Source organism: Equus przewalskii, chromosome 24, assembly GCF_037783145.1.
Source record: "Equus przewalskii isolate Varuska chromosome 24, EquPr2, whole genome shotgun sequence".
Lineage (NCBI taxonomy): Eukaryota > Metazoa > Chordata > Mammalia > Perissodactyla > Equidae > Equus > Equus przewalskii.
The window spans coordinates 16,807,498-16,832,882 of NC_091854.1; the positions used below are offsets into that span (position 1 = coordinate 16,807,498).

Genomic DNA, 25,385 nt, shown 5'->3' on the forward strand with positions numbered 1-25,385 from the left:
TGGTGTATTTACAAGACAAGTGTACTATTATTATAATACAGCCTTGGTTTCACACTTTTAAATGAGCAGGAAATAGAAAATGGACAATGAATAACAACTATTAATCCTTTTACCACCACCATGGTCAGAGCTACTAGGGTATTTATTTACTTGACTCTCAAATGTGGAAGTGATCAAAGTCAGAGAGGGGGTGAAAAAGCAATGAATTATAATACAAACATATTTTAATTGTACTGAAATTTCTGCACCTATCTCTATCATTATATGTAGAAAAGGGGAACTTCCACATTTAATAGAAAAATTCCATTACTCTTATTTGAGCTTTCCAAAGGGAAATTTTCTATATTCAAGAAAAAACTTTCTCTTTTCTACATTGCTAAATATCACATTTTTTGATAATTATAAATGGAAAAATTTGCCAAATTATTAGGAGTCTGGTGACAATAATTCTTACTTTATTTGTAAATACTTAAAGAGTATTTTTAAATTAAAATAAAAAAGAGACAGGTACTCTGCATGCTCAATAATTATTCAGTAATAATTCAGCTACAAAAATACTGTCTACCTATTTTTTGTTATGTGAAACTATATAAGTCAAATAGGGCAGACTTCCTTAAACGTTTATAGCCTGATGTATGTAGAATGCAAGTTACAAGCTACCAATATGAAACTCATTTTTAAGTCATCTTAACATTATCTTCCTTGTCCATTATCTTCCTTGTCAATAAAATGTTCATGTTTAAATTGTCATTGTTGCTGATTATGTAATTATAAACCATCAGTACAATACACCAATTTAAAAATGGGATTTCTACAGCCAGTTTTGGAATTAACCCCTTATGTGTGGTAATACACCATAAACTGTTTGGAGATTTTGATAACAAGGGAACAGAGAACCACTGTGTGCTTTCACAGAATTTAGATACCCCAAGACTCTAGTTCCTTTTATTATCAAAAACACAGCCCTGCTTTTATAACATAATGAAACATGAAAACAACTTACTATCTTATCTTATACATTTCTTGTAATATGTACTTATATTTATACGTACAAGTCTGATAAGACTTATGTATTTTGCTAGATATTCAACTGTGTATTTAAATGTATAACCCCACAAACAAAGATAAGTTACCTACAATGTACAATTCCTCAAGGCCAGCTCTTCCAGACTCTCTCTTTGTACCAACTCCCACTGCTTTTCGCTTGTCAGTCTAGTAAAACCAGGAGATTGTACATAATAACTCCTTACTTCCTATTTGTCTCTGGCCTACTTCTAGATGCTCATTCATGTCACTACCAGCGAACAAGTTAGATCAACATGTAAAGAATGGATAAATGGTCGATTATTAGTGGCTGCCTTTATTAACTCCCAGAACAGGCAGTCCCCAAATTTTGAAATACTATGTGGAAATGTTCTATCATAGTTTTACTGGAGCACAGAATCCATTCTTCCAAAGAAGGTAAGTTATGTTTTGTGGTTTGTTTCACAGGCCAGATTTCAAACCCTACATAGTCCATATAGGACTTTTATTTTAAATTAAAAAACCCTGTATCAAGCGCCATTTACACAAATGAGATTTTGCCCTAAATTTTTAGTAACTACTCTTTAAGAACTAAAAATAAAAACATTTTGAGGGAAATCTTCCAAAGTAATGTATATGTTCTCTGGTTTCTTAAAAATATCTTAGTCAGTATCAACATTAAAAAAAAAATACTTACTATAATGTCCTGTCAATAAAAATAATGCTAATACATATTCTCTGTGAAATTAGAGATTTTACAGCAACTTGTACCCAAACTCTTATATCACGGATTTTTTAAAAATAATTCTATTTTTTCCTTCATTGCCTTTTAATCACCTTTCGACGTTTTCATTGCACCTACACTGACCAGACACCAGTCTAGAAAATCTGCTATTCTATTTCAAGGTAGAATAGTAAATAAGCTAGAAAGCTAGACAGAATATTGTGTTCAGAGGAGGAAAAGAGGCAGGAGGAGAGGGTGAAGGCTTTAAATAGAAAGATGAGGGATTTTCCTAGTAAACAAAATATAAAAGCAATAATGTTATAACAAACTCCATGATACTTAAGTGTTCCTTCAGAGAGTCTAACAGGGATTGCTGGTATTACTGAACTAGTTCAAGCAAAACTAACTACGATTTTAATATCTTATATATAAGAAAATTCTAATTAAGATGTCAAGAGTACCAAAATTTAGAAAAAAAGATGCCAAGAGTCAGTTAGGTGTACTGTGTTAACACAAAGGAAAGGCGATACAAGTTATCAGCAGTTTTTTGTATTCTGTCTATATGCAGAAAGGCAATTGTTCAGTTAAGAGGTATTATTTATATATTTTCAAGTTTATAACACACTTTCCAACACATCATTTTCAAAATACAAAATTAACCAAATGGTCTGTTACCTTACAGAGAGAGAGAGAGAGAGAGCAAATGCCATATGCTTTCTTAACTTGAATTCATTGTTTTTATTTTGTTTGTTTTTTTTTTAAAGCTAAAGATCAACAGAAGGAGAAGACCAGCCACAGACTGGGAGAAAATGTTTGCAAAAGATATACCCTATATAGGAGTGTTATCCAAAATACATAAAGAACTCTTAAAACTAAACATTAAGAAGACAAACAACCCAAGTAAAAAATGAGCAAAAGATCTAAAGAGACACACCATCAACGAAGATATACAGATGTCAAGTAAGCATACTAAAAGATGTTCAACATAATATGTAGCTGGGAAATCAAATTAAAACAACAATGAGATACCACTCACTACACAACCATTAGAAAGGCAAAAATCTAAACACTGACAACAGCAAATGCTGATAAGTGTGTGGAGCACCAGGAACTCTCATTCATTGCTGGTGGGAATGCAAAATGATACAGTCACTTTGGAAGACAGTTTGTAAGTTTCTTACAAAACTAAACACACTCTTAGCATATGATCCAGCAATCACACTCCTTGGCATTTACCCAAATGAACTGAAAATTTATGTCCACATAAAAACCTGAACAGATGTTTATAGCAGCTTTATTCATAATGGCCAAAACTTGGAAGCAATCAAGATATCCTTCAGTAGGTGAATGGAGACATAAACTGTGATACATCCAGACTATGGAATATTATTTAACGCCAAAAAGAAATGATCTATTAAGCTATGAAAAGACATGGAGAAAACTTAAATGCATATTACTAAGTGAAAGAAGCCCAATCTGAAAAGGCTACATACTACATTAGTCCAACTATACGACATTCTAGAAAAGGCAAAACCATGAAGACAATAAAAAGATCACTGGTTCCAAGGGGTTAGGACAGAGGAAGGAACGAAGAGGGGAGTAGAGAGGATTTTTACGGCAGTCAAACTATCTTCTAAGATACCACAATGGTGTATACATATCATAAATTTGTCAAAACCCACAGAATGCAGAACACCAAGAGTGAACCCTAATGTAAACTATGGACTTAGGGTGATGATGTGTTAACGTGGATTTATCTATTGTAACAAATGTACCACTGTGGTGCAGCACGTCCATAGTTGGGGAGGTTGTGTGTGGGGGGGGGGATGGAGGTATGATAACTCTCTACTTTCTGCTCATTTTTGCTGTAAAAAATGTTTATTAATTAAAAAATTAAAGAGCAATTATTGCCAAAGACCCAGATAATTAAACATTCTTAATACTACAAAAATACTTCAAAATTTTGAAACCCTCAAAAAAAAAAGACTACATTTGAAATATTATTCTATTTTATGATATATAAAAATTTAAGATATGTATTACATATTCCTTCTGCTATGTCAATCTATACAAAAATGATACAGAGATTTAAATGTTGTTCAAAACTTACAAAGCAGAAATCAGCATTCATAGGTAAAATCCTAACTCAGTCTAGTAAATAGACTGAGATATGGACTATACTCATCCACTTAGAAATTATTATAATAATTTTACCAATTCGGATGTAGTAGCTGACATGGGACATTAACACAAGAATATTTACCTTTGAGTCATAATTTTGAAGGCATCTGGGAGGTAGCAGTCTGTATTTTCCATCTGAAATGGGTCAGCATCACAAATCTTGTCATCTGTCCGACCATAGTTAGCACTCTCAATCATGATGACATCACTGCCTGGACATCGAAGATCTATAGAATAACCTTCACAGGATAATTCTCGTCTAACTAACCCAAATGGTAAAGCTGCTCTGCTGAAACCTTAAAAAAAAGAGAGAGAAAATTAAAATTAACTCATTTATGAAGTATTATTATTCTAATAATGCATCTTCAAGTAATACGGTTCACGTCTATATTCAAGGGATGTTATAGAAAGTATATTTTTAAGTCATTCAATTCATACATTTATTAAATAATTCCTTGGTTCTTAACTATGTGTCAAGAATTCCTTAATAGATTTTTAAAAATATATCTTTAGCTGGACTATTCATCCTTATAAGACAATTTAAAATTACTCTAACAAAATATTTTCTATACAATCTAGTCACAATCAGAAACTAACTGGCTCTTTGTGAGTAAATCCAAAGAAAAATGATAAATGTAACCAAAGGATTTATAAATAGTGACAAATTTCACAACTATAGAATGCATCAACTAATCAAGGAACAATTTTCACTTATGCAAAGGAATAAAAGCTCTGCTCTACTTTCTGCTAGACTTTTGGCCTTTCCTTCTCATTTAATGTAGACATATTAATTGCAGTTAGTAGTCTTATCTTAAAAATACTTTTGTCTTAGCAGTTCTCCCCTGAAATAACTTAGATACTATGACGGTAACATGCTTAGGGGACCATAACTTATTTCCATTTGTAGACACTTTATTTAAAACTGAAACAAATGAAAGGATTCAGCAGATGGGCATTGAAAGGAGCCAGCACTACTCCAATCCAATTCGACACAATGAAACACCCAGAAAGGGCAAAATTTCACTAAGATTCAGTTTTGTCATCTACAAAATGGAGCCGAAACACCCGTGAGGTTAGTTTTCCTACCTGCGTGACTCTAAAATGAGATAATGTACATAAAAATGCTTAGTTAGAAGTGCTATACCAATTTATGTACGAAGCAATAAACAAGAGTATAGATAACCACTGTTCATGAGGGCTGTGAAAAAGATTCCTGAATGGAACAGAAGATTAGAATTATAAGTTTTACCCATAGTTTTCAACTAGGGGTCCCATAACGCAGCAGCAGAGCATAGAACGAAGGTAAAAAGAGAGAAAGCCAAGAACAGCCACGAAGAACTGTGGGTGGGAGAAGCACATCTTCGCTGTGTGGTGTGCTACCTGTGGGTTAGCTGCACACCAAAAACTTCTCCTCCACTGCCTCCGATTTGGATCAGTTCTCTAACCTGTTGCCATCTATCACATTCCTCTTATAAAAGACTAGCAATAATTTCAGTACTTTGTCTTACCTCTATCCTTTTAACTACTCTGCCTCACATGAATTATTGCTTACATCCTTTTTAACAGAAAAAACTGACATTCAGAAGTAAATTGTTCCAAGATACAAACTTCCAAGTTGAAGAGCTGGGTTGTGTCCAGGTCAATCTAATGCCAAAACTCTTCTCTTGAACTTTATTGTACAGGGCTGCTCACTAACTCAATGAACTAGAAAGTCACCTAGATAAACAAGCATCTTCTTTCTAAGATCCAAATAGTCTTTCAAAAGAGTGATTGGATTCTACATTGGCATGATTTAGAAAACCAGCAATTCTCAAATTTGGTTGAACTCTCAGTTCAAGTGAGAAAACTAAAGGTGTAATGGGAATTAAGAGAGAAGAAAAGGACACAATCTGGAGCAAAGAAATCTTCAGGTGATTGTGGCAAGTCCTAACCTTAGTAGGTTTTCACTAAGAAGGTTTATGGTCTTAAGACATTACTAAAAGTATGTAGAGAGGTGCATCAATGAAGAAGGAACACTGAAATGGAGCTGGGCAATGTCAAGGCAAACAGTAAACAGACCAAGCTTTCAAAAAGTTCACTTATAAACTTCCACACATTCATAAATAAATTTTACATATACTACTGCTTTCTTCCATTTTCTGATACTGTATTGCCCATACAAATAATTCAGCTTAAACTAGTATTATTGTATTTGTTTTAATTGAAATTATTTCTTAGCACTTCAGAAGTTGACCCATTTCTGGGGCAAAAGCTGAGCGGAAATTCAAACAAGGGACATCAAATAAGATTTTGGAGCACAGCATATTTTAAAGGCAGAGATGATTTGCAACTATAATTCCTTAATAAAAGAGAATAAATCACATTATTAGAGGATATTACGAATATTAGAACGTGTTATTAGAAAACTGGCTTGGAGCCATAATTCACAATTTGTACTATTTGTCAAAAATATAGAATTGACTTGAAGCACCGTGGTTTTTAAATTGAGTCCTTTAATTTTTGTTGCTGTTGATAGTCTGCAGGATTAGTTATTCTAAGTGAATTTTCCTCTGCTTTTGAAAGATATTTGGTAAGCTGCACAGTTGAGTGTCTTGCTGTTTTGGTAATTCAGAAAGAGGATTTTTAAAACCTTAGTCATAGTCATCCAAGAAAGTAAAGTAAGGAAAAGGAAACAAAAAGATGAGCACACTTTAATAGTTTAGTAGATTTCCAATGTAGACTCTCCTGGAGAAAGGGATCATGGTAGTTACACTTTCACTGCATGGAACAGAATGAGTTCTTACAGCGAATATTGCTTTATTTACTGCTACGTCCATTGTTCTAAACCGTAAGTGTTCTCTTTCCTACTTGCTCTCTCGCCTCTGTTTCCATTGAACTTATAATATCTACTAAAGTGCCTATTATTATTACATGGTACTGGGCATATTCATTTTTAATATATATCTTCCCTGCTAGACTGTGATGATAGAGTTCTTACTTATAATTCTAGTGCCTAGACTGGTATATGATACATAATTCCAATAAATGTTGTTGAACCAAATCACTAAATTGAACACTAGCATTTGTTTAAAACAATATAAATTGCAATGTGTTTTCCTCTGTAATATGTATTTCCTTTGGTAGTGAAAATAAAAGTAGTAAGCATTAAAAAAAGATAAACTACTTATAGTCAATGAAAACTATGTGCTGTCCTCAAAAAAGAATATTTAAGTTCTGTCAATTTATTATTTTCTAGGTACTATTGAGGTTCATTAGTGTTTCTCACAAAGACAGACGAGTTACATGTTTATAAACTTTCCTTTGTTTAAACCCTGTGTTTCCAACCTGAAATATATATAGCCATAAAAAAACAAACATGAAGAGAGAAATGAAAGGCGCTATTATGATAGCTAACATTTACACAGCAATTATTATGTTCTGGCACTGTGTTAAATGCTTTACATGGATCACCTTCTTTTATCACCAATATCATCAACAACAAAAAAATAATGGAGTAGTTATTATTATGATACAACTTTTACAGAGAATGAAACTAAGGCATCAAATAATGGGTAATTCTGGGTCTCAAGGATTACAAGGAGTTAGACTGTAACCCAGGCAGGGTTCCCAGGCTCTTTTGCCGGCCCTGTGACTTCTCAAGCCATCTTGTTGATAATACAACAGCATTTATTTTATAAGTTTTCATACAATCTGAAATTCACCAAAGAATGCTAGTAAATTAGACAGGAAACAATTATTGGAAAGGTTCACAAAACATATGGACAATAACAAAAATTGTACTTGTGGAAATGTAGGGATGTGTGCCATAAAGAGAGCAAAACCAACAACTGCTCAACTATATACATATGGAGAACACCGAACACTAAGTATGGGTGGCTGGGTCAGCCTTAGGAACTTGGGTCATTTTACTTTTCTGAGTTTTCATTTCTTTTTCTGAAGAATTAAAGTCATTTTAAAGTCACGTCAAACTTCACCAATCTATGATTCTAAATAGGCAAGCCATTTTAATCAGGTACGCATGCTATTCTAACACTTTCAAGTGATCAATAATGAATCAATTACTTGCTCCATTTCTTTAAAATATAAACATATATGAGAATGTTAACATGGATGTGCTGTGGCACAACATGCAGATGACATGGTGCCCTCAAGATAATTCTCAAAAGTACATGTGATGAACTGAGCAGGGGTCCCACAAATCACAAGCAGACATCTCCCCGGATTAACTATTCTAATCAAAGACTTAGTGGCAGGGGGAAAATGAACAGGGGTCAACGATGGAACCAAAAGAAAAATTTACATAAATTTTTAAGAAAGATGTAAATTACTGTGCCTTCTTTAGCCCCTTCACACTATTTCCTTGAAAACTTCAGGGGGTATGAGTTCAACCTTTTCCATCGAGAATGATACTTCAAAGGAAGTTTGGAAACTCTTAAACAAAACTACTGCAATTAATATTAATTTTAGAAATTCAATATTTCCACTAAGTGTATCTTATAAAAAGACAGAACAAAAAACCTATTCGTAAAAACATTTATTTACCCCTTTATTTACATCACATTAATGAGTTACTGTACTCATTAATATATACAATATATACAAACCACCACAAGTATAGCCACTATTAATCGCTCTTTTTTCCTTTGTACATGAAATAATTCTTAGCTGTTTAAATTGGATTATTTTTGAGGATATCTTTTTTTAAAAAAAATCACTTGCCAACATGGCTTTGCATCAGCGTCATGCAGCGTTTAAAAATGCTGGTAAGCACCTTCAAGAAGACAGATCTTCAAGCGCTAATCTAGACCTACTTAATCAGAATCTCTGGGTTCAGACGAAGCTGAGATATCTGTGTTTGGGGAGGAAAACATTAATTTATTTGCACCACGCTGATACAGTAACTAAGATGTGCCAAGAATTTCTCCAAGGCCTTTTTAAAGTAACTTTTATCTATCTATTGAGATTACATATTTGTTAAGTCATTGTCATCATATTTCCTCTTAATTCTCTAAGATAGTTTAAGACTTAGTCTTTGAACATATTCATAATAGCCACTTTGAAATGTTTATCTGCTAAATCTAACATCTGGGCCCACATTAGACGGGCAGTTTCTACTAAATGCTTTTTCTCCTGAGTATATGGGTCAACTGCCCTGTTTCTCTGTATATTTTGTAAATTTTTTGTTGTTGTTGAAAAGTAGATATTTTAAATAATATGCTGTTAGCGACTCTAGATTCACATTTCTGTCCCCTGAGAATTACTGCTGTGTGAGATCTTCTTTTTTGCATCTTGACTGGATTTAATGTGCAGAATCTGTCTCCCCAAGGTGTGCAGCTGGAATGTCTCCGCTCATTGTGATTGTTGTTGTTGTTATTTTAATTCATATTTTTATTTTCTAGCCTAGCTTCCTAGGGATCACTCCATCTCTGCATAGCTTAGCGAGCAGCCAATGACTGGCCAGAGATGTTGCACAAAAACCTTGAACCCGTAATAAGGTCTACACCCTCTGCTGATTGATCTGAGTGTGTGTTAGGGAGGGTGTTCAAGGTTCAGGCTGTTTTTAAGTCAGCCTTGGTTATTTACTTTCTGCCAAGTCCTCTCACGTCTCCTCTGCAGATGCGTGTAGCTTCCCAGTTAGTCAAGCATGCATAGAGAACTTCTGGTTCTTTCTTTTCCAAGATTTCCCGGCTATGTTTCAGCCTGGTTCTCCAGTGTGCCCACCAAGGACCACAACCTCAGGCTGGCAGAGCTATGGGTTTTCCCCATCTGTTTTCCACAGTGTTTACTACTTTTACTGGCAACACTACTGGGAATGGGTTCCCACCCTCCACTCCAAATCAAGCAACTCCCCCTGGCAGCAAAGTCACTGGTTTTTAAGGCCAGCTTGCCCTAATGAAATTGCCACAATGACACGGCTAAGGAGGGGTGATGGGGGGTAAAAGCAGCCCTAGTCTAGACGGCTTTAAATGTCCACTGTTCATACCAGAAGTTCTACCAGCTTTTCATAAATAAATGCTTCCCAATTTCTCATCTAGCTTTGGTTAATTTCCAGAGCCCTAAAATGGTGGTTGTTGACAATTTTGTTCAGTTTTATACTTGTTTTGAGGGAAGAGGATTTGCCACCCTCTTTACCGATCATCACCGGAAGTCCCTCTACGGACTTTACAAATATTTACTGACTATAAATCCTCACAACAACCGTATGAGGTAGGTATTATTATTATTATCATCATTTTACACAGGAGGAAACCGAGGTGCAGAAAAATTACATTTTCCACGATCACACATCCAGTAGGAATGAAATCAAGGTTTGAAACCCAGTAATTCAGCTCCCAGGTTCATGTTCTTAAATGTTACGTTAATGACTCTCCAAATGATAATGACAATTAGCAGCAGGTTTGGGGACCCCTGTTGTGGAGGACATAGTTAGGGTATACTGGGCGCTTCCATCTTAGGAGAAGGGCAGGAAAGGAAATGGTGTGCCTGATGGTCAAGTATTCAACTAAATCACTCAGTCAACATAATCAACATAAAGAAATTCCCAAATTAAAGCCTTTTAATCACACTATTACTATGATATTTATTCTAAGCTGTATTTTCAATCTATTTCTATTTCAACAAAGCAAAAAAAATAAGCATCCAACAAGCAAAGTGTAATCCAATCCATCTTGCCACCCTGACAATCGAAGAAAAAACTTGTGGGAGGTCCTGTGAGCAAAAAATCAATATTGCAGCTTTGTGCTGTGCAAATGTGAGTACTGCCAAATAGCGTTGCTTAGAGTAAAATGAACTGTTTGGCTCCATTTTCTCTACTCTGAAGAAATGATTTTGAAAAGACAGGCGTTTTTTTCCCCCAAGCTATAAAATGTCAAGCAATAACTCTCTGTGCTTTAGGCTAGTGATTGGAATAAATACCTCTCGGCAACAGGTGCAGCGACTTAGGACTGAAATCATTCACATTCAGGGGATAACTCCTAATAAACAGATGTACTGTGACCAGATGGGAATTCGTAAGACCAGAATTGGAATTCTATCACTGGATTTTGCATCATTTATGAGCATTTTTGCAAGAAAATATGCTTCTCTGGCAATAAATGGTACACTCTGTTAGAAGCTCATACTCTTGGTGGACTTCAAGCACCTGATTGGGAACATTTTGCTTTTCTAATACTGTCTCCACTCAGTGTGCTCTTTGTACATTTCTGTGAAATCATACATTCCTATAAAAGTCTTCTTATTAAGCTGTAATATAAAAACTTCAACTTTTCTGGTACTGTTTTTCTTAATTGCTCTGAACTAAACCCTGTCATGGATGCCACTGCTCATGCTGTCTAGGGTCCCAGTAAGCACCATGCCTTCTGATTATCAGGGACCTCTATGGGACTGAGGCTGTGACTTTAAGCTCTACTGAAACATTAACTCAGGCCACGGTCTATTACCAGTGCTGGCATACGAAATCTCTGATTTATTCCTGTTTATATATGTTAATGAGATTTCTTCCTAAAATGGAAATAAGGAAAATACTTAATGAGGAGGGGACATGATTTCAACCAGGCTGAACTCTAGCTTACAAGCTTCTCGAAAACTTATTTCCACTTCATTTTAATTTAGATAAAGAGAAATGTTAAAAGTAAACCTAAAAAATTATTGCACTAATAGTTCAACTTTTTCACTTATCTCTGCATCTTTATGAGGTCATTAAAACATAACTTTTACAATCAAGGATGTATTATACAACTTTTCTTTGTATACTAAAAGACAGTAAAAAACATTTTATTTAAGTTCATAGAATGTCACTCTAGTTTTAATTATTCAACTAGTCCATTTAAGAAATAACTTTATCAACCAAACCCTAAAAAAATCTATTTTTGTGTGTGTCTTTATTAACATATAATCCTTTTAACCTGTCAGTATTATGTGGGGAGCCTACACTATGACATGTGGAGAGTAAAAGAACTGCTCTCACCTTTGAACTCATTTTCATGCCAAGACTAAAGAAAAAAAAGAGAATGCAATGTCATTTTCTAGCATAAGCACAGCGGCCTTGAAAACGCAGCAATTTGTCTGTAAATAAACTTTGTTGTTAGCATGAAGCACCAATCAAATCCTTACAAAAATATAAAGTTCTTACAAAACAAAGTGTTCAAATGTTTGTAGATTACGTAACTACAAAATAATCAATTCACCATATATGAGTGATATGCCTTAGCTTCTTGTGTCATTTTGGTTTACAGCTGTTTGGGGTTTTTTTATTTTGGATATATTTTAAATTATGAAGCATTTTAAACATATTTTTTTCCTAAAAAGAACGTTTACAGTTTTAAGCAAAATCAATTTTTGTACAAAATACTGTGATTTCCACTGGAATACACAAAAAATTACTAATAAACACATAATGAAAAATTAATACATAATTAAATCCAATTATATAAACAACAAGGGAAAAAAACTTTATCTTTGGGATTCACTAAGAGTGATAAAATTCTGGACACTGTGGATAAACAAAGGTAAAAATATTAGAATGCCACCAGCTGTTTGGTTCAAACATTACTACTTCTGAAAAGCCTGTCCATATTTTAAGGAGAAAGCATACATTATGAAACTCTCAAAAACATTTTGGGATTAAATTCCATATTAGAAAGAAATTGATCTCTCCCACTTAAAACTTGTAAATTATCCACCACTGATTAATAATTCGCAAGCACCATTAAAATATAGCAATTTAAAAGTTATAAAATACTATTAGCTTAATACTGAACTCTAAAAGAAAAATTCCTAATAAGCATGTCTATTAAAAATAATATACGCCACAAAAAGAGATGCTTTTAATAGTCTCAGCATACAGCTATAACTTCTCCAAAGCTCACAAATAAAGAATACTTTAATTTCAATCTATTTTTTAAAAAACTGATGAATTTTGTGTTAAGCCTTAATATTACCCTTATTACTCAGTGCCTATGTTTAAACTATTCCCTCTACACAGGATGTTCTACTCATTTTTCTCTTAGGCAACAACTGCTCTGCAGAACCCAGTTCAAGGCTTCCTGAACAACAGGAACAGGAGAATTGAGCTCAGGTTTGGGTCATCTATTTTCCTTCTTCCAACAAACATTTAATGAGCACCTACCATGTGCCCAGCACTCTTCCAGACAGTTGGGATACAACGGTGAACAAAAATCACAATGATCCCTGGGCTGGGTAATTTATATGGGAAGGGAGTTCTCCCTGAGGAAAGGTATCATATCTGGTTCCCCATTATAATGCCAAAACCTAATAAAGGGTGAGTGTACAATGCTCTCTTTATAGATATGTGAAATAAATGGATGTCCGAATGAACTGAGTGAATGAACAATTATGAGCTCCTGTGTCAGAGTAGGTAACAAGGTCTAAGGATATCTTTACTTATATTCCTCCCCTACTGAACTCTGAGCTGTTCCATAGAAAGAGGTGAATCCTATTTACTTTCGCATCCTTGGTCTCAGCACAATGCACGGCACGTAACAGCTATTCACTTTTTACTTAATTCTATTTTATGCTTTATTTTATACTTTAATTCCTCATACAAAAAGCCATATACCCAGGAAAATGAAGATGTATTTATAGGGGAATAAAACACATCACAATTGTATCTTTTTATATATGTTAGTTTTAAAATTTCTAGTTTTCAAGTGTAAGCTATGCATACTATCAGAAAATGTTTTAGTAAAAAATCTAGATGTCAGGAGATAAAAAAATATAACAAAGATGACATCATCATCAGAATCTCTAAATCAGTGGGACTCAACTATCAAATTCGCCCTTAAATGACGGACCACCTGCTGGAGGGCAAAATCGTACAGGAGTGGTGGCCATTAGTCACATAAACGCGTCTCAAACACCACAAGAGCAACTTTACCCCTCTCTCTTTGTTCCCCTAAGGGAAAGAGAAAACGCTCTTTACATTTATTACTTTTTCTAACTAGTTAAAACCACTTTAACATTAAGAAGTTACTACTGGAAATGCAATTTCTCAACTCACATTGTACTATCAAATTAAAACTCTTAGTAATTCTGTATAATTTATTCACTGACAACAAAAAGTCTGGAGAATAATCACAGAATAAGTAACAAAACAATTTCATCATCTCCTCAGGTACAACAATGTATTTCTACTTCCACATTGATTATTTAATATAATCTTCTAGTAATTTTGTTATTTGTTTACTACCCTTCTGTTATCAGGAATTTCATTCGTAACCCCCATCCACCCAGCCTCAGAGTGTTCATTCTTAAAAGTAGTTAAAACTAGAATCGCAAATGTGAGAATTGTTCCCTCAACCAGTGACTCACCCTAAGCCATGCTGGCTCAAGGATTCTATTCCTCTCCTGGCACTGTGTTAGTCTGAGGAATAAAACTAGGGGTGGAGACTTCATTTAAAGTAGTCCCGGCAGGTCTCTCAGATCAAAGAGAGTCAAAATTTAGATTCTAAGTCTTTGTGTTAATGCCTTGTGTATTTAAACATAAACAACCAATACTTTTTTAAAAAATAGCAAAAAACCCACAAAAAATGATTAACCATAATTTCCTTTTTTAAAGGGTACATTTAAGTTCAATTACAAGAGGAATAACAATGTATCTGAATATCAATTTCCATGTCAATCAACTTTTATTTGGCAACAATAAACTCTAAAAGGTGAAGAAGTTACCTGTGTAACAACAGGCTTCCTCATTAAAGGTATCTAGGAGGGGGCCAATTAATACCAATCCTAAAACTTATTTGACTTAACTACATTGAAACTGCACTGAAACCGCCCACTCACTTCTCTCAATTCCAAACAGGAATCTAAGGGTAACCACATTCAACCACTGCTGACTCAAACAAGTGTCCGACACCGCAAAGGCATCAGATCCCCACGCACATGCCTATGAAGTATTTATTTCTCACTTCAGGTAGGAAGGACTAACACAGCCTGAAAGTAGCCTAACTCTTAACTTGACTTTTCACAAATTGTTACCCACACTAACATTTGGATCATTTAAAAAGCGTCAGCCATTTAACCTTTTTCCCACTGAAGAAGGGAGAAATTTCATGTCTCTTTCCTACGTGCAGTAAGAGGCACTCTTTCCCTAAGACCTCAAAAGACTTCTGAAAGTTAGGACTTTTATTATTATTATTATTGAACACACCAATACGATGGAAGACGATAAAGAAAGGCTGTTCTGTTAGGAGTGAGAGGGAATTTTCCAACGAGGTTCTATAGGAAAAAACAAATGCTTACTGAAGTACTTTTCCACCTCAAAAAATAACTCCTGAGACCAAAGTTGACATTGCCAAATTTACCTCCTTTTCCCCTCTAAAAAATGCTTAAAATTTCATTCCTAAATTATGTTACATATTGAGGGTATTATGCTAAGTGAAATAAGTCAGACAGAGAAACATAAATACTATAGAATTTCCCTCATATGTGGAAGGTAAACAAACAAACACATAGATAAGAAGAACAGAAAGGGGTAAAGGGGCCCATAGGTATGGTGACAGATAAAAACTGGACTTTTGGTGGTGAACATGATGCAGTTATTCAGAAGCTGAAATATAATCATGTACAGCTGAAATTTACACGATGTTATAAGCCATTATGACCTCAATAAAATAAAGAAAAAGTTAAAAAAGAGTATAACATAGCTGCAAATAAATAAAGCTACATACACGAAATTTTTTAAATCCCAAATCCAGACTGTCAGTACTAATATGTAAGACATTTTTTATAACTGAAGGTTATTTTAATCTCACAAACAGCTATAAAGATAAATTTCTAAGAGATACACAGAGCTTACAGGAACAACTAACCAAGCGGGTAATTTTTTTGTTTGTGGTGGTGCCCTTGAATTGAATCCCACTCCTAGGGACCCTGTGCACAGCAGAGTGGAAGCCCGCCCAGTCTTTTTGCGCCATCCTCTCACCTTCCTGTGCTGTATCAGACAATGATCTATTTATAGGGTTTTCACGGCCAATTCTTCCAGCATTGGGTGGCCAGGTCCTTCTTCCTAGTGTGTCTTAGACAAGAAGCTTCACTGAAACTTGTCCACCATGGGGGACTCTGCCCTTATTTGAAACACCAGTGGCATAGCAGTCAATATCACAGCAGCACGCTGCCACCACAGTATGACAACTGAGAGACTGGTGGTGTGGTTCTCTGACTGGGAGACGAACCTGAGCCATGGCAGTGAGAGCCCCAAATCTTAGCCATTGGACCACCAAAGTGGGTAAGATGATCCATAAAAGCCAAACAAACGAAATCCTTACTCCAGTGTACATTGTATCACTGTGCTATTACTTTCCTCAACGAATGGTCCTGGACCAATTAAAAACTGCAAAATGACAAAATGAGTGAAAGCAAACACAGCAGTGAGCTCATTTTGTGAATTCCACATCAAAATGCACATTCAAAATAATCAAAACCACTACCAAATGGAAAATAGCATTTCTAACATTACCTCTTGCTAACATCTTTGGCAACCCCACCTAAACACATTTATTGCTCATTCATTCATCCATCTGTGTTTGTGCCCCTACTGCATTCTAATATCCCCAGCACATTCTAATACCCCCATTAGATTATATTCTGGAATAAGCCATAGAAATTAACAATTCTCAAATTGGAGGCAACTCCACGACTTCCACAAACTGCAGAAAGCCCACTCAATGGTACAAGTTGTCCCAGAAGCAATGAGATAACTTATAGATGTACTCTACTGGGATACTGTGAGTTAAAACAGACACCGCTGCCCAAAATGGTATGACGGTTATCTGAAAATTCCTTAAACGACAATACAATGATTTGGATTTCATGAGTGGCTTCAGTATTACTATTTTTGTGTTGTGACATTGAAGTCTGTTCAATTTTTAATGAAAAGATGAGGTTTTAAGGAACACACTCAAACTATTCAAATCTGTGTCAGGGGAACACTCAGGGAGGGAGAGAAGAAGGGAGGGAGGGAGAGAGGAGAGAGAAGTTTAATCTGACATTGCAAAGTTAAAAAATGTAGCCTTAAAAAAATAATACTGGGGGCTGGCCACGTGGCAGAGTGGTTAAGTTTGCACGCTCTGCTTCAGTGGCCCAGGGTTTCACCGGTTCGAGTCCTAGGTGTGGACCTAACACTGCTCATCAGACTGTGCTGAGGTGACATCCCACATAGTACAGCCAGAAGGGCCTAGAACTAGAATATACAGCTATGTACTGGGGGACTTTGGGGAGAAGAAGAAAAAAATAAAATAAAAATAAGATTGGCAACAGATGCTAGCTCAGGTGCTGATAAAAAAAAAATGAAATAATACTACTTTTCTGTAGAGTTAAAATTATATCCTTTCTGGTATTTAACTGCCAAGCTGAACATCAAGGGAACTGAGAGACAGCACGGCAGCAGATCCAGCTGTATAGCCCCTGCCCCTGCATACACGGTCCACTGTCATCCTCATACTTGCTCCCTATGGGTACCAACAGTGCAGAAGCAACAGAGCAGTTCCAACTTCTGGATTCAGAGATCCTAACAAATTACACACAGTTGCAAGAAAAAAGGCTCTTAGGAACCCTGTCTGAGCCAGTGTTGCTAAACCCTGGTGTACTACTCAGATGCCCCTTCCCTGATACTTTAAATGTTTATTTCTCTATACAATCTCAAATACTTTTAATTTCACCCTTAAGAAGTTGAATGTTACCAGATAAAAACTCCCTACTATTCAAGGCAAAAAGAAAAATAGAAGACTTGCTAAGAGTCTCAAAAACAAGCAAGAGCTTCTTATCAGAAAATGAGAGAGCAAGTTTAGGTGAAGCTGATTTATAATGACAACAGGTATGTTTCAGAAAATTACATCTCCCAACATTACCTGTTTAAACAAACAATATAAAGGTTAAATATTTTATATAAGAAGTGCTTATAAATCATGAGTATCGATTTCAAAGTAGGTGAAGAAAAAGAACAGGAAAATGAAATAAACAGTAGCAAATAAACATATACAATGCTCAGTTTAATTGGTAAGGACAAAAAGAAGGCAAAAAACTAAAATTTGGTGAAATTTTCTCCCATCAAATTACCAAAGATTGGTTTGTTTAGGTATCGTAAAACACCCTCATATATTTCGGAGACTACAAACTGGTACAATCTTTCTGAAAAGAGTCTTACGAAACCCCTTTTGTAAGAACATAGTCCAAAAAGGATTCAAAAATTGGACAAAGATTTGGATAGAAAGATACTCATGATAATGAAAAATCTGAGACAAACTGAAAGACCAAAATAGGGAAACGGTTTAAAAGTAAATCAACAAAATAGCATATGATGCAACCCTAACAACCAATATGATAATATAAATATAATAATAATTCATGTTATAAATACTAAAATAATAATATCTAGTGACTTGGGAATGTGTTCCCAGAAAATTATGCAAAAGAGTTATAAATCTACATATAAATATATACGTATGAATTACAAATCTACTTCTCTCTATATATTTATGTCCAGGAAAAACAAACCCAGGAAGTGGAACCCTTTTTGGTATAGCAATGACCAGTTCATCGAAACCAACTGGGATCAGTAATCAGTGAGCTGATGAAAACTGGCCATCAACCCTTAGGTACCAAGAAGCAGAACTTGAGTTAAAGTGAGCAGGTGAACAAAAAGGCCCTCACTGGAGGAGGATAACAGAAATCCTGGTTCCCTGTATAGGAACAACTTGAAAATATACCATCTCTCACCCTGGGAATCAAAGTGTTTCCTTGATCTTCATGGTTCTGAGCTACTGGACTCTGTCCGCCAGACGCCTATGTGGACGTGGAGATCCTGGTGGATTTTCCAAACACTGCACGTATCCCCAACTCCTTACATCTAATTTCCTCACTGCATCTGAGATAAGAGTTTCCTTGGGCCCCCACATACTGATTCAATAAGGAAAGAAGAATTTTGCTAAAGCAGGGGACGGTCTCCTACAGACTGCATCGGGTTTTTTCCTACCCTCCAACTCAGAATTACCATCCTGTTGGTTGTTCCAAATTCCCCCCAACTCAATCCAGGCTTCTTCCCAGTCTGTCCAGCGGTTGCCCCTTTATGGTTGCCTGTATTAACCCTTATGCTGAAAGGTGGATGAGTGATCTATTTTTATGCAATTAACTATTTATATAAAAGAAAGAAGCAAATGGCACCTGTGCACCAAGGTGTTATGGAGAAAATTCCAACAGTTTGTTTATTCCATATAATTTATTAAAATGTACAGTGTTACAATGTTTACACTATAGAATTGAATCTTGCTTTATTCACCATCTAAAATCTGGTATGTGCATTCCCATTTTTGTAATTTTCTTCATACCATTCTCGCCACTTGGAATTCCTTCCTGTGTGCTCAGCTTTGGGGCCTCCCTCTCATGGAGGGCTAGAGAGCTCCCTCCTCTTAAAGCCTTCCCCAACAGAAGATGCAGTACAAAAATAGGATGAAACTAAAATGTAGACCTGATTCAGAGACAGGATGATAACTTTTGCACTTAAAACAAATTGTGTGCACAAGACCCCCCCAAAACACACTGACAAATGTTAGGTTTTTCAAAAAGAAGTCACTTATTGCTAAAGAACAGCATTAAAGGAAGGGTCACTGGTCATCGCAGTGCCCCACAGGCAGCCCTCTTGTACACTGAGTGTTCCTGAAAGGGCAAAGAGTAGAGCCAGCACATTCATGTTCCTCAGGATGCCCCAAGAATGCAGAGACAAAGAACTACCCCCGCCCTTTAGTGACATGCTCTCTCCATCTCCCTGGTGATGTGGACTTTGACTTCCAGTGTCTGCTCTGCTCTGCAACAGTATTCTGCAAGCTTGTCGACCACATCCACTTGTAGAAAAGCATCCACTTAGTATATTCCACAGGCTGGCTACTCTGCCTGCTTCCTGTGTGCTGTAAAACCTAGTTGTTGGCTGCACATAGATCTTGAAAGTCTCAGTCTTCTGGGACAAGAAGGCTTACTTCTAGGAACTTCTCAACCCTAAGCTATTTTGCAGATGTACACTGTCCAGCACAGAGCATCCAGATTTGAACCCAGGTTGCGTTGTTTACTACCTGAGTGATGCTGCTCAGAGGTAAAGCTCTGAAGTTCAGTTTCGCTATCTGTAAAATTGGGATAATAACAGCTCCTAGGTCTCATAGGGTTTTGTGAGGATTAAATAAGCCACTACATGTAAAGGAGTCAAAATAGTGCTTGGCAACTGTAAGTGCTAAATTTTGCCAGCAATACTTTTCTTAAAAAGTGGTATATTTCACACCTAGTCGTAAGTTCTAGATTCCATCTCCAGTGAACTAAGGAAACAGCCTAATTGTTAAATTATAAGCCAGATATAATTGAGTAACTCATTATATGTAGACAATTTGCAGATTATGAAATCATAATTATAGGTAATTAGAAATAAGCTAGAGATGTTGTTCCCATCTCTCTTCCTTATACTTTGAGGTCACAAGGTTCATTTGCCAATTGTGTATGTGTGTGTATGTGTGTATGCACACAGACAGTCCACCGATAGATAGGTCAGAAAAGGGACCATGACTTGCAAGGACTTAGAATATTCTAGACATAGTATACATTATCTCATTTAATTATCACAATGACCCTGGCTGAATCCACAGAATATCCTGGCTGCTTAGTAAATTCTTACTCATCCCTTTTTAAGATTAGAAACAGGAAAAACCTGAGGAGTCTTCTCCGAACAAATACCCAAGCTATCCCACCGCACCTCCTACACTGTGTCATAATTCTGACAATATATCCACATTCATTCCCTGCTCTTACCACACAGCTTCAAACTTATCTATCTTTGTGTTTCTCCTTTTAAGACTTTAAAATTCCTTGAAGGCAAGAATGGATAATTACTCCTGTTTTTGTCCCAAGCATCTAACATAGAGCCTGGTTATAGCAAGCACTCAATGCATACGTGATGTTAACTTCACATCTCAGAAAATGGAGGCTCTGGGGTGTTTATCCAAGGTCACATTACTATGAAAAGAATCTGAAGACTGGCTTTACTGGTCCTCTCGCTGAACGATGGTACCTCATCAAGTCCTATCAGTAGTTATTTTTTGAGATTCCAGGCCACTTCACTTCAGCACTCTTCTAGCCTATTTTACCATGGGCATCATTGCAATCCTAAGAAGTCCTTCAAAACCTTTCCTAGACATTTAAATTAAATCCATCAAATTTACACTAAAGGGACACCGATAATTTTTTCACAGATTTTCCATAGGTTATATTAAACTTATTTTACAAACTATATGTTTGAATATACAATTCTCTCACCTAGTAACACTTCTGAGTACTATACAAGTGGAAACTTTATTTGGAAATCTGATAGGCAAAATTTCAAAGTCATCCAAAAGTTAGTAACAAACATTTTAATGATAAAAACTTCATTACATATAACATTGCTTCAATTTTTTCTGAGCATTCAGATGTCAGCATTTTTTATTACCCAAACCAAATGATCGAAGACCCTAAAAACTTCGGCAGGATTCCAGGGAAATAGCCTACAAGGTTCTATATCTTGGTCTATTGCCTTGGTCACCTTTGCTTTCAGCGTCTAGCACAAACTCAGCCTGTTGAAGAAATTAACCATCATCTTATAATTCCATTTCACTATTTCTGAGGAAATATGCTTGCCTACACATTACTCGTAGTAAGGTATATTTTGGAAGGCTATGGGAGTATGCCCTCTATGGATATTGGAAAGAAAGAGATCTTTCTACATAGAGAGCCGCAGATAAAATTTTCCTAAGCCATGTAGAGCTTTAAGAGGAACTTTTAAGCTTTTAAAGCTTTTTAAGAACTTTTAAGCCTTTTAAGAGGAGCTTTAAGAGGAAGCCATTGGAGTGTGCTTTCTGGAGCCAGAAAACAACTGTTTATATCTTAATGTTTATATTTTTATGTAGGAGTTGTCATCTTGCCTAGGCCCCTATAGCTCAATCTCCTATTTCACTAACAATTTTAATTGAACTAAAATAATCAGATGGTACTCACTATTTCTAAATATTCTTACCATTCACTTTTCAGACTCAAAATATGTTCAACGTTATACAGTCTGCAAAAACAGGAAATAGTGTGGTATCAAAAATCTAATGTCACCAACTTCAGTAATGGAAATGATACACTATTTTTATTAAACGATTCCACTATTTTCTCAGGTACAATTAGGAAGTTCTTCATGATGTCTTCCCAGCATCCATCACGCTATAACTTGAATTCCATACTCTCTGACTAAAGATGGAAAATAAAGTCTGCATGAGGGGACAGATAGTTTCTATTCTGTTCACAACCATAATCCAGCACCTAAAGAGGTGGGTACTTAATAAATACAGGTTACCATGTAACTACATGTCAAAACTATATGTTAACATGCCAACAGTAGCCTACCATATGTCCAAATATTAGAGCCAATTTTAATTCCTTGAGATAACTCCATTTTTAATCTTTTAAATTCAATTTTCTATTAATTCCCCTACTTTTATCATATATTTCAGCTTTTTAGCCCATTTATTCATCACTGAAACATCTGCTGAGTGGTCACCATGTGCTTAGCAAAACACAGTATGCTGAAATGAATTTTGCAGGTTCTATTTTTAAGCAGCTCCAGTCTTAAAAGTGTAAAATGGAAGCACATCATACAGTGAGAGGTGAGTAACTTCACAAAAGATAGAAAACTATCTTGACAGGGGGATGTCAAGGAAGGTTCCTCAGGAAAGGCAGTGTTTTAAAATCTCTAATATCAAAAATACACAAACTGAAACAGGTAAGGAGAGGACTAGAAGTGAAATTACAGAAAGATCATATCGAGGTCACTTTTTAGCTTATAAGAACTATCATTTTAAAAAATACCACAATATATGGAATGCATAGTTGCAAGTATTCCATCAAAACATTTTTTCTCACTACAGTTTTTGTTTAATCAACAAAGCTAGCTTCATTTCAGTCATTCAACATTTCATAAAGGTTTACTTGAGTATTTTGCAAAAGTATTGAAAATTGCTCTGGTATTTCTAAAATACTAAAATAAAACCCAAGTGTGTTGACAAACTCAATGAAACCCAGTTAGCATGTGCTGTAAAGACGGTCAAACTAATTTATTATACTGTTTCTCAAAAGAGGACTTTCTGACTCACTGCCTACAGCCCCCAACCTCATCGTTTCATGAACGGCCCTTCTGAAATTCTCTCATAACTCATCCTCTCTACCCTTTGACTCTTTCTCTACTTCAGTGGGACAGCCACTCTGCTACCTTTAATCTTTGTAAAAGCAGATCTGATTCTAGCAGGCTTAACAGGTTTGCCAGCTCTCCTTGGTCTTCACGATAAACCCCAAATGCCTAAGCATGGCTGCAAGGCCTCTTGACTTTCCAGCCACATCCAAAGCGTCCAGACTCATCTCAATTCTCTGCCCCAAATGAACAAAATCAGACTCATCTTTCAAAGGTATAGTCTAATGTCATGAAGTATCTTCTGAAGCTGACAATCAGAACCAATCACTTGCCCTCCATGCTCTCACAGCTTTCATACAGGCCTAAATCATCGCACTTAGTAATCAGGAACAATTACAATTTATATAGGTACTACTCTCTCAGAATATCAAGTCTTGCATCTTTCTTACTTATCTTTTTATTCCAGAAGTAACTGCACGTGATAAATTCTATTTTTAAAATATTGCAATCTTAGAAAAATCTAAATATTTAAAATTTTATTTGGGGATGTTGGAACAGGGAGAGACTTTTAGGATCACCCAGCCCAGTCCTTCTTTATATAAATATATATGTACTTATTTATATATTGTATATATATATTTTAACTATATCCCATAGGCATGACACTCTCTATCAAAACACAACATCTTTATTACATTCGTATAATACAAATTTCACGAAAATACCTTACTATAGATAATGTACTCTATTTGCTATTCTTTCATTTAAGTGCTGATCATAACTCACTAAATACTGTCTTCGAAAACTGATAATAGGTGGCAACCTACAATTTGAAAAGCGCTGACCTCATCCAAATCCTTAAATAAAGATAATGGGAATCCAGGATGGTTATGTGAATTCCCCAATGTTCCTCAACTACTTAATGTTATATTCTAAGACATTGATCCTCCCGCCTAGGGAACTGTTCCGCACATTCTCAACACACATTGTGTGTAGTCTATCAACTGGTTCAGTAAGAAATCTGAAGCTTCTAGTTAGAACACTCAAACCTCTATTCTGGACAAAGTAATGATTCTCCTCAAATCATATCTAACATCAGTCATAAATTTACTTATAATAATCTCTACTGGGGGGCCAGCCAGGTGGCCACAGAGGTTAAGTTCACATGTTCTGCTTTGGCAGCCTGGGGTTTACCAGTTCAGATCCCAAGTGCGGACATGGCACCACTTGGCACTCCATGCTGTGGCAGTTGTCCCACATATAAAGTAGAGGAAGATGGCCCGGATGTTAGCTCAGGGCCAGTCTTCCTCAGCAAAAAGAGGAGGACTGGCAGCAGATGTTGGTTCAGGGCTAATCTTCCTCAAAAAATAAATAAATAAAAAGAATAATCCCTATTAGGGGGCAGCCCTGTGGCATAGCAGTTAAATTCATGTGCTCCACTTAGGCGGCCTGGGGTTCGCCAGTTTGGATCCCAGGTGTGGACCCATGCACCGCTTATCATGCCATGCTGTGGCAGGTGTCCCACATATAAAATAGAAGAATATGGGCATGAATGTTAGCTCAGGGCCACTCTTCCTCAGCAAAAAGAGGAAGATGATTGGTGGTGGATGTTAGCTCAGGGCTAACCTTCCTCAAAAAAAGAAGGAAAGAAAGAAAAAATAATCCCTATTAAACATACAATATACACTCAGAATGTCTATCTTTGGCTAATTACACTGGGGGCACTTTTAAATATCTCTAGACTTCAGGACTAAGTGCATCCTTCTGAGAAAGTGTCACATTCCTGGAATTTCAGAGCAAGGGTCTTTTAATCCATTACCAGTTTTCTACCAAGGGATTGCCATCTTGTTTTTCTAACATTAATTATATATAGAATCCTCAGGCTGAAATTCTGACAGAAAGAATGTAAACGAGCTAAGCAGACGTTACTTTAATTAAAAAGTACATGCAAATATTTCATTTTGAATAGGAACTCAATAAAGGATTAAAATTATTTTTTATTTGGCAGGTTTTGTTGTTTAAATAAAAACCACATGTTAAAAAGCTTATCACATTTGATTATTAATAATGCAGACTAAGCAGTCAACTTAGAGCTTCATCTGCAAAGGTAATTAAGTATCTAAGGAATACTTGGGAAGAGAAAGCATAGGAAATACTAAATTATCTGATGGTTAACTTGCTCTAAGACGCTGAACTTTTGCTTTCTGGCAAAGAATTATCTGATTACTACCAAATTTAAAAGACTGTAATTTGGGCAAC

At 35.8% G+C, this 25,385-nt stretch overlaps 1 protein-coding gene across 50 annotated transcripts in view; it reads right to left on the reverse strand.

The window, feature by feature from the left end:
• ADGRL2 (adhesion G protein-coupled receptor L2) overlaps positions 1–25,385 on the reverse strand; it is a 594,788-nt gene that overhangs the window by 79,113 nt on the left and 490,290 nt on the right. For all 50 annotated transcript variants that reach the window (XM_070592496.1, XM_070592478.1, XM_070592481.1 and 47 more), the window contains one exon: positions 4,011–4,224. In XM_070592496.1, coding sequence (XP_070448597.1) covers positions 4,011–4,224 — 214 coding nt within the window. The remainder of the gene's footprint in view (positions 1–4,010; positions 4,225–25,385) is intronic.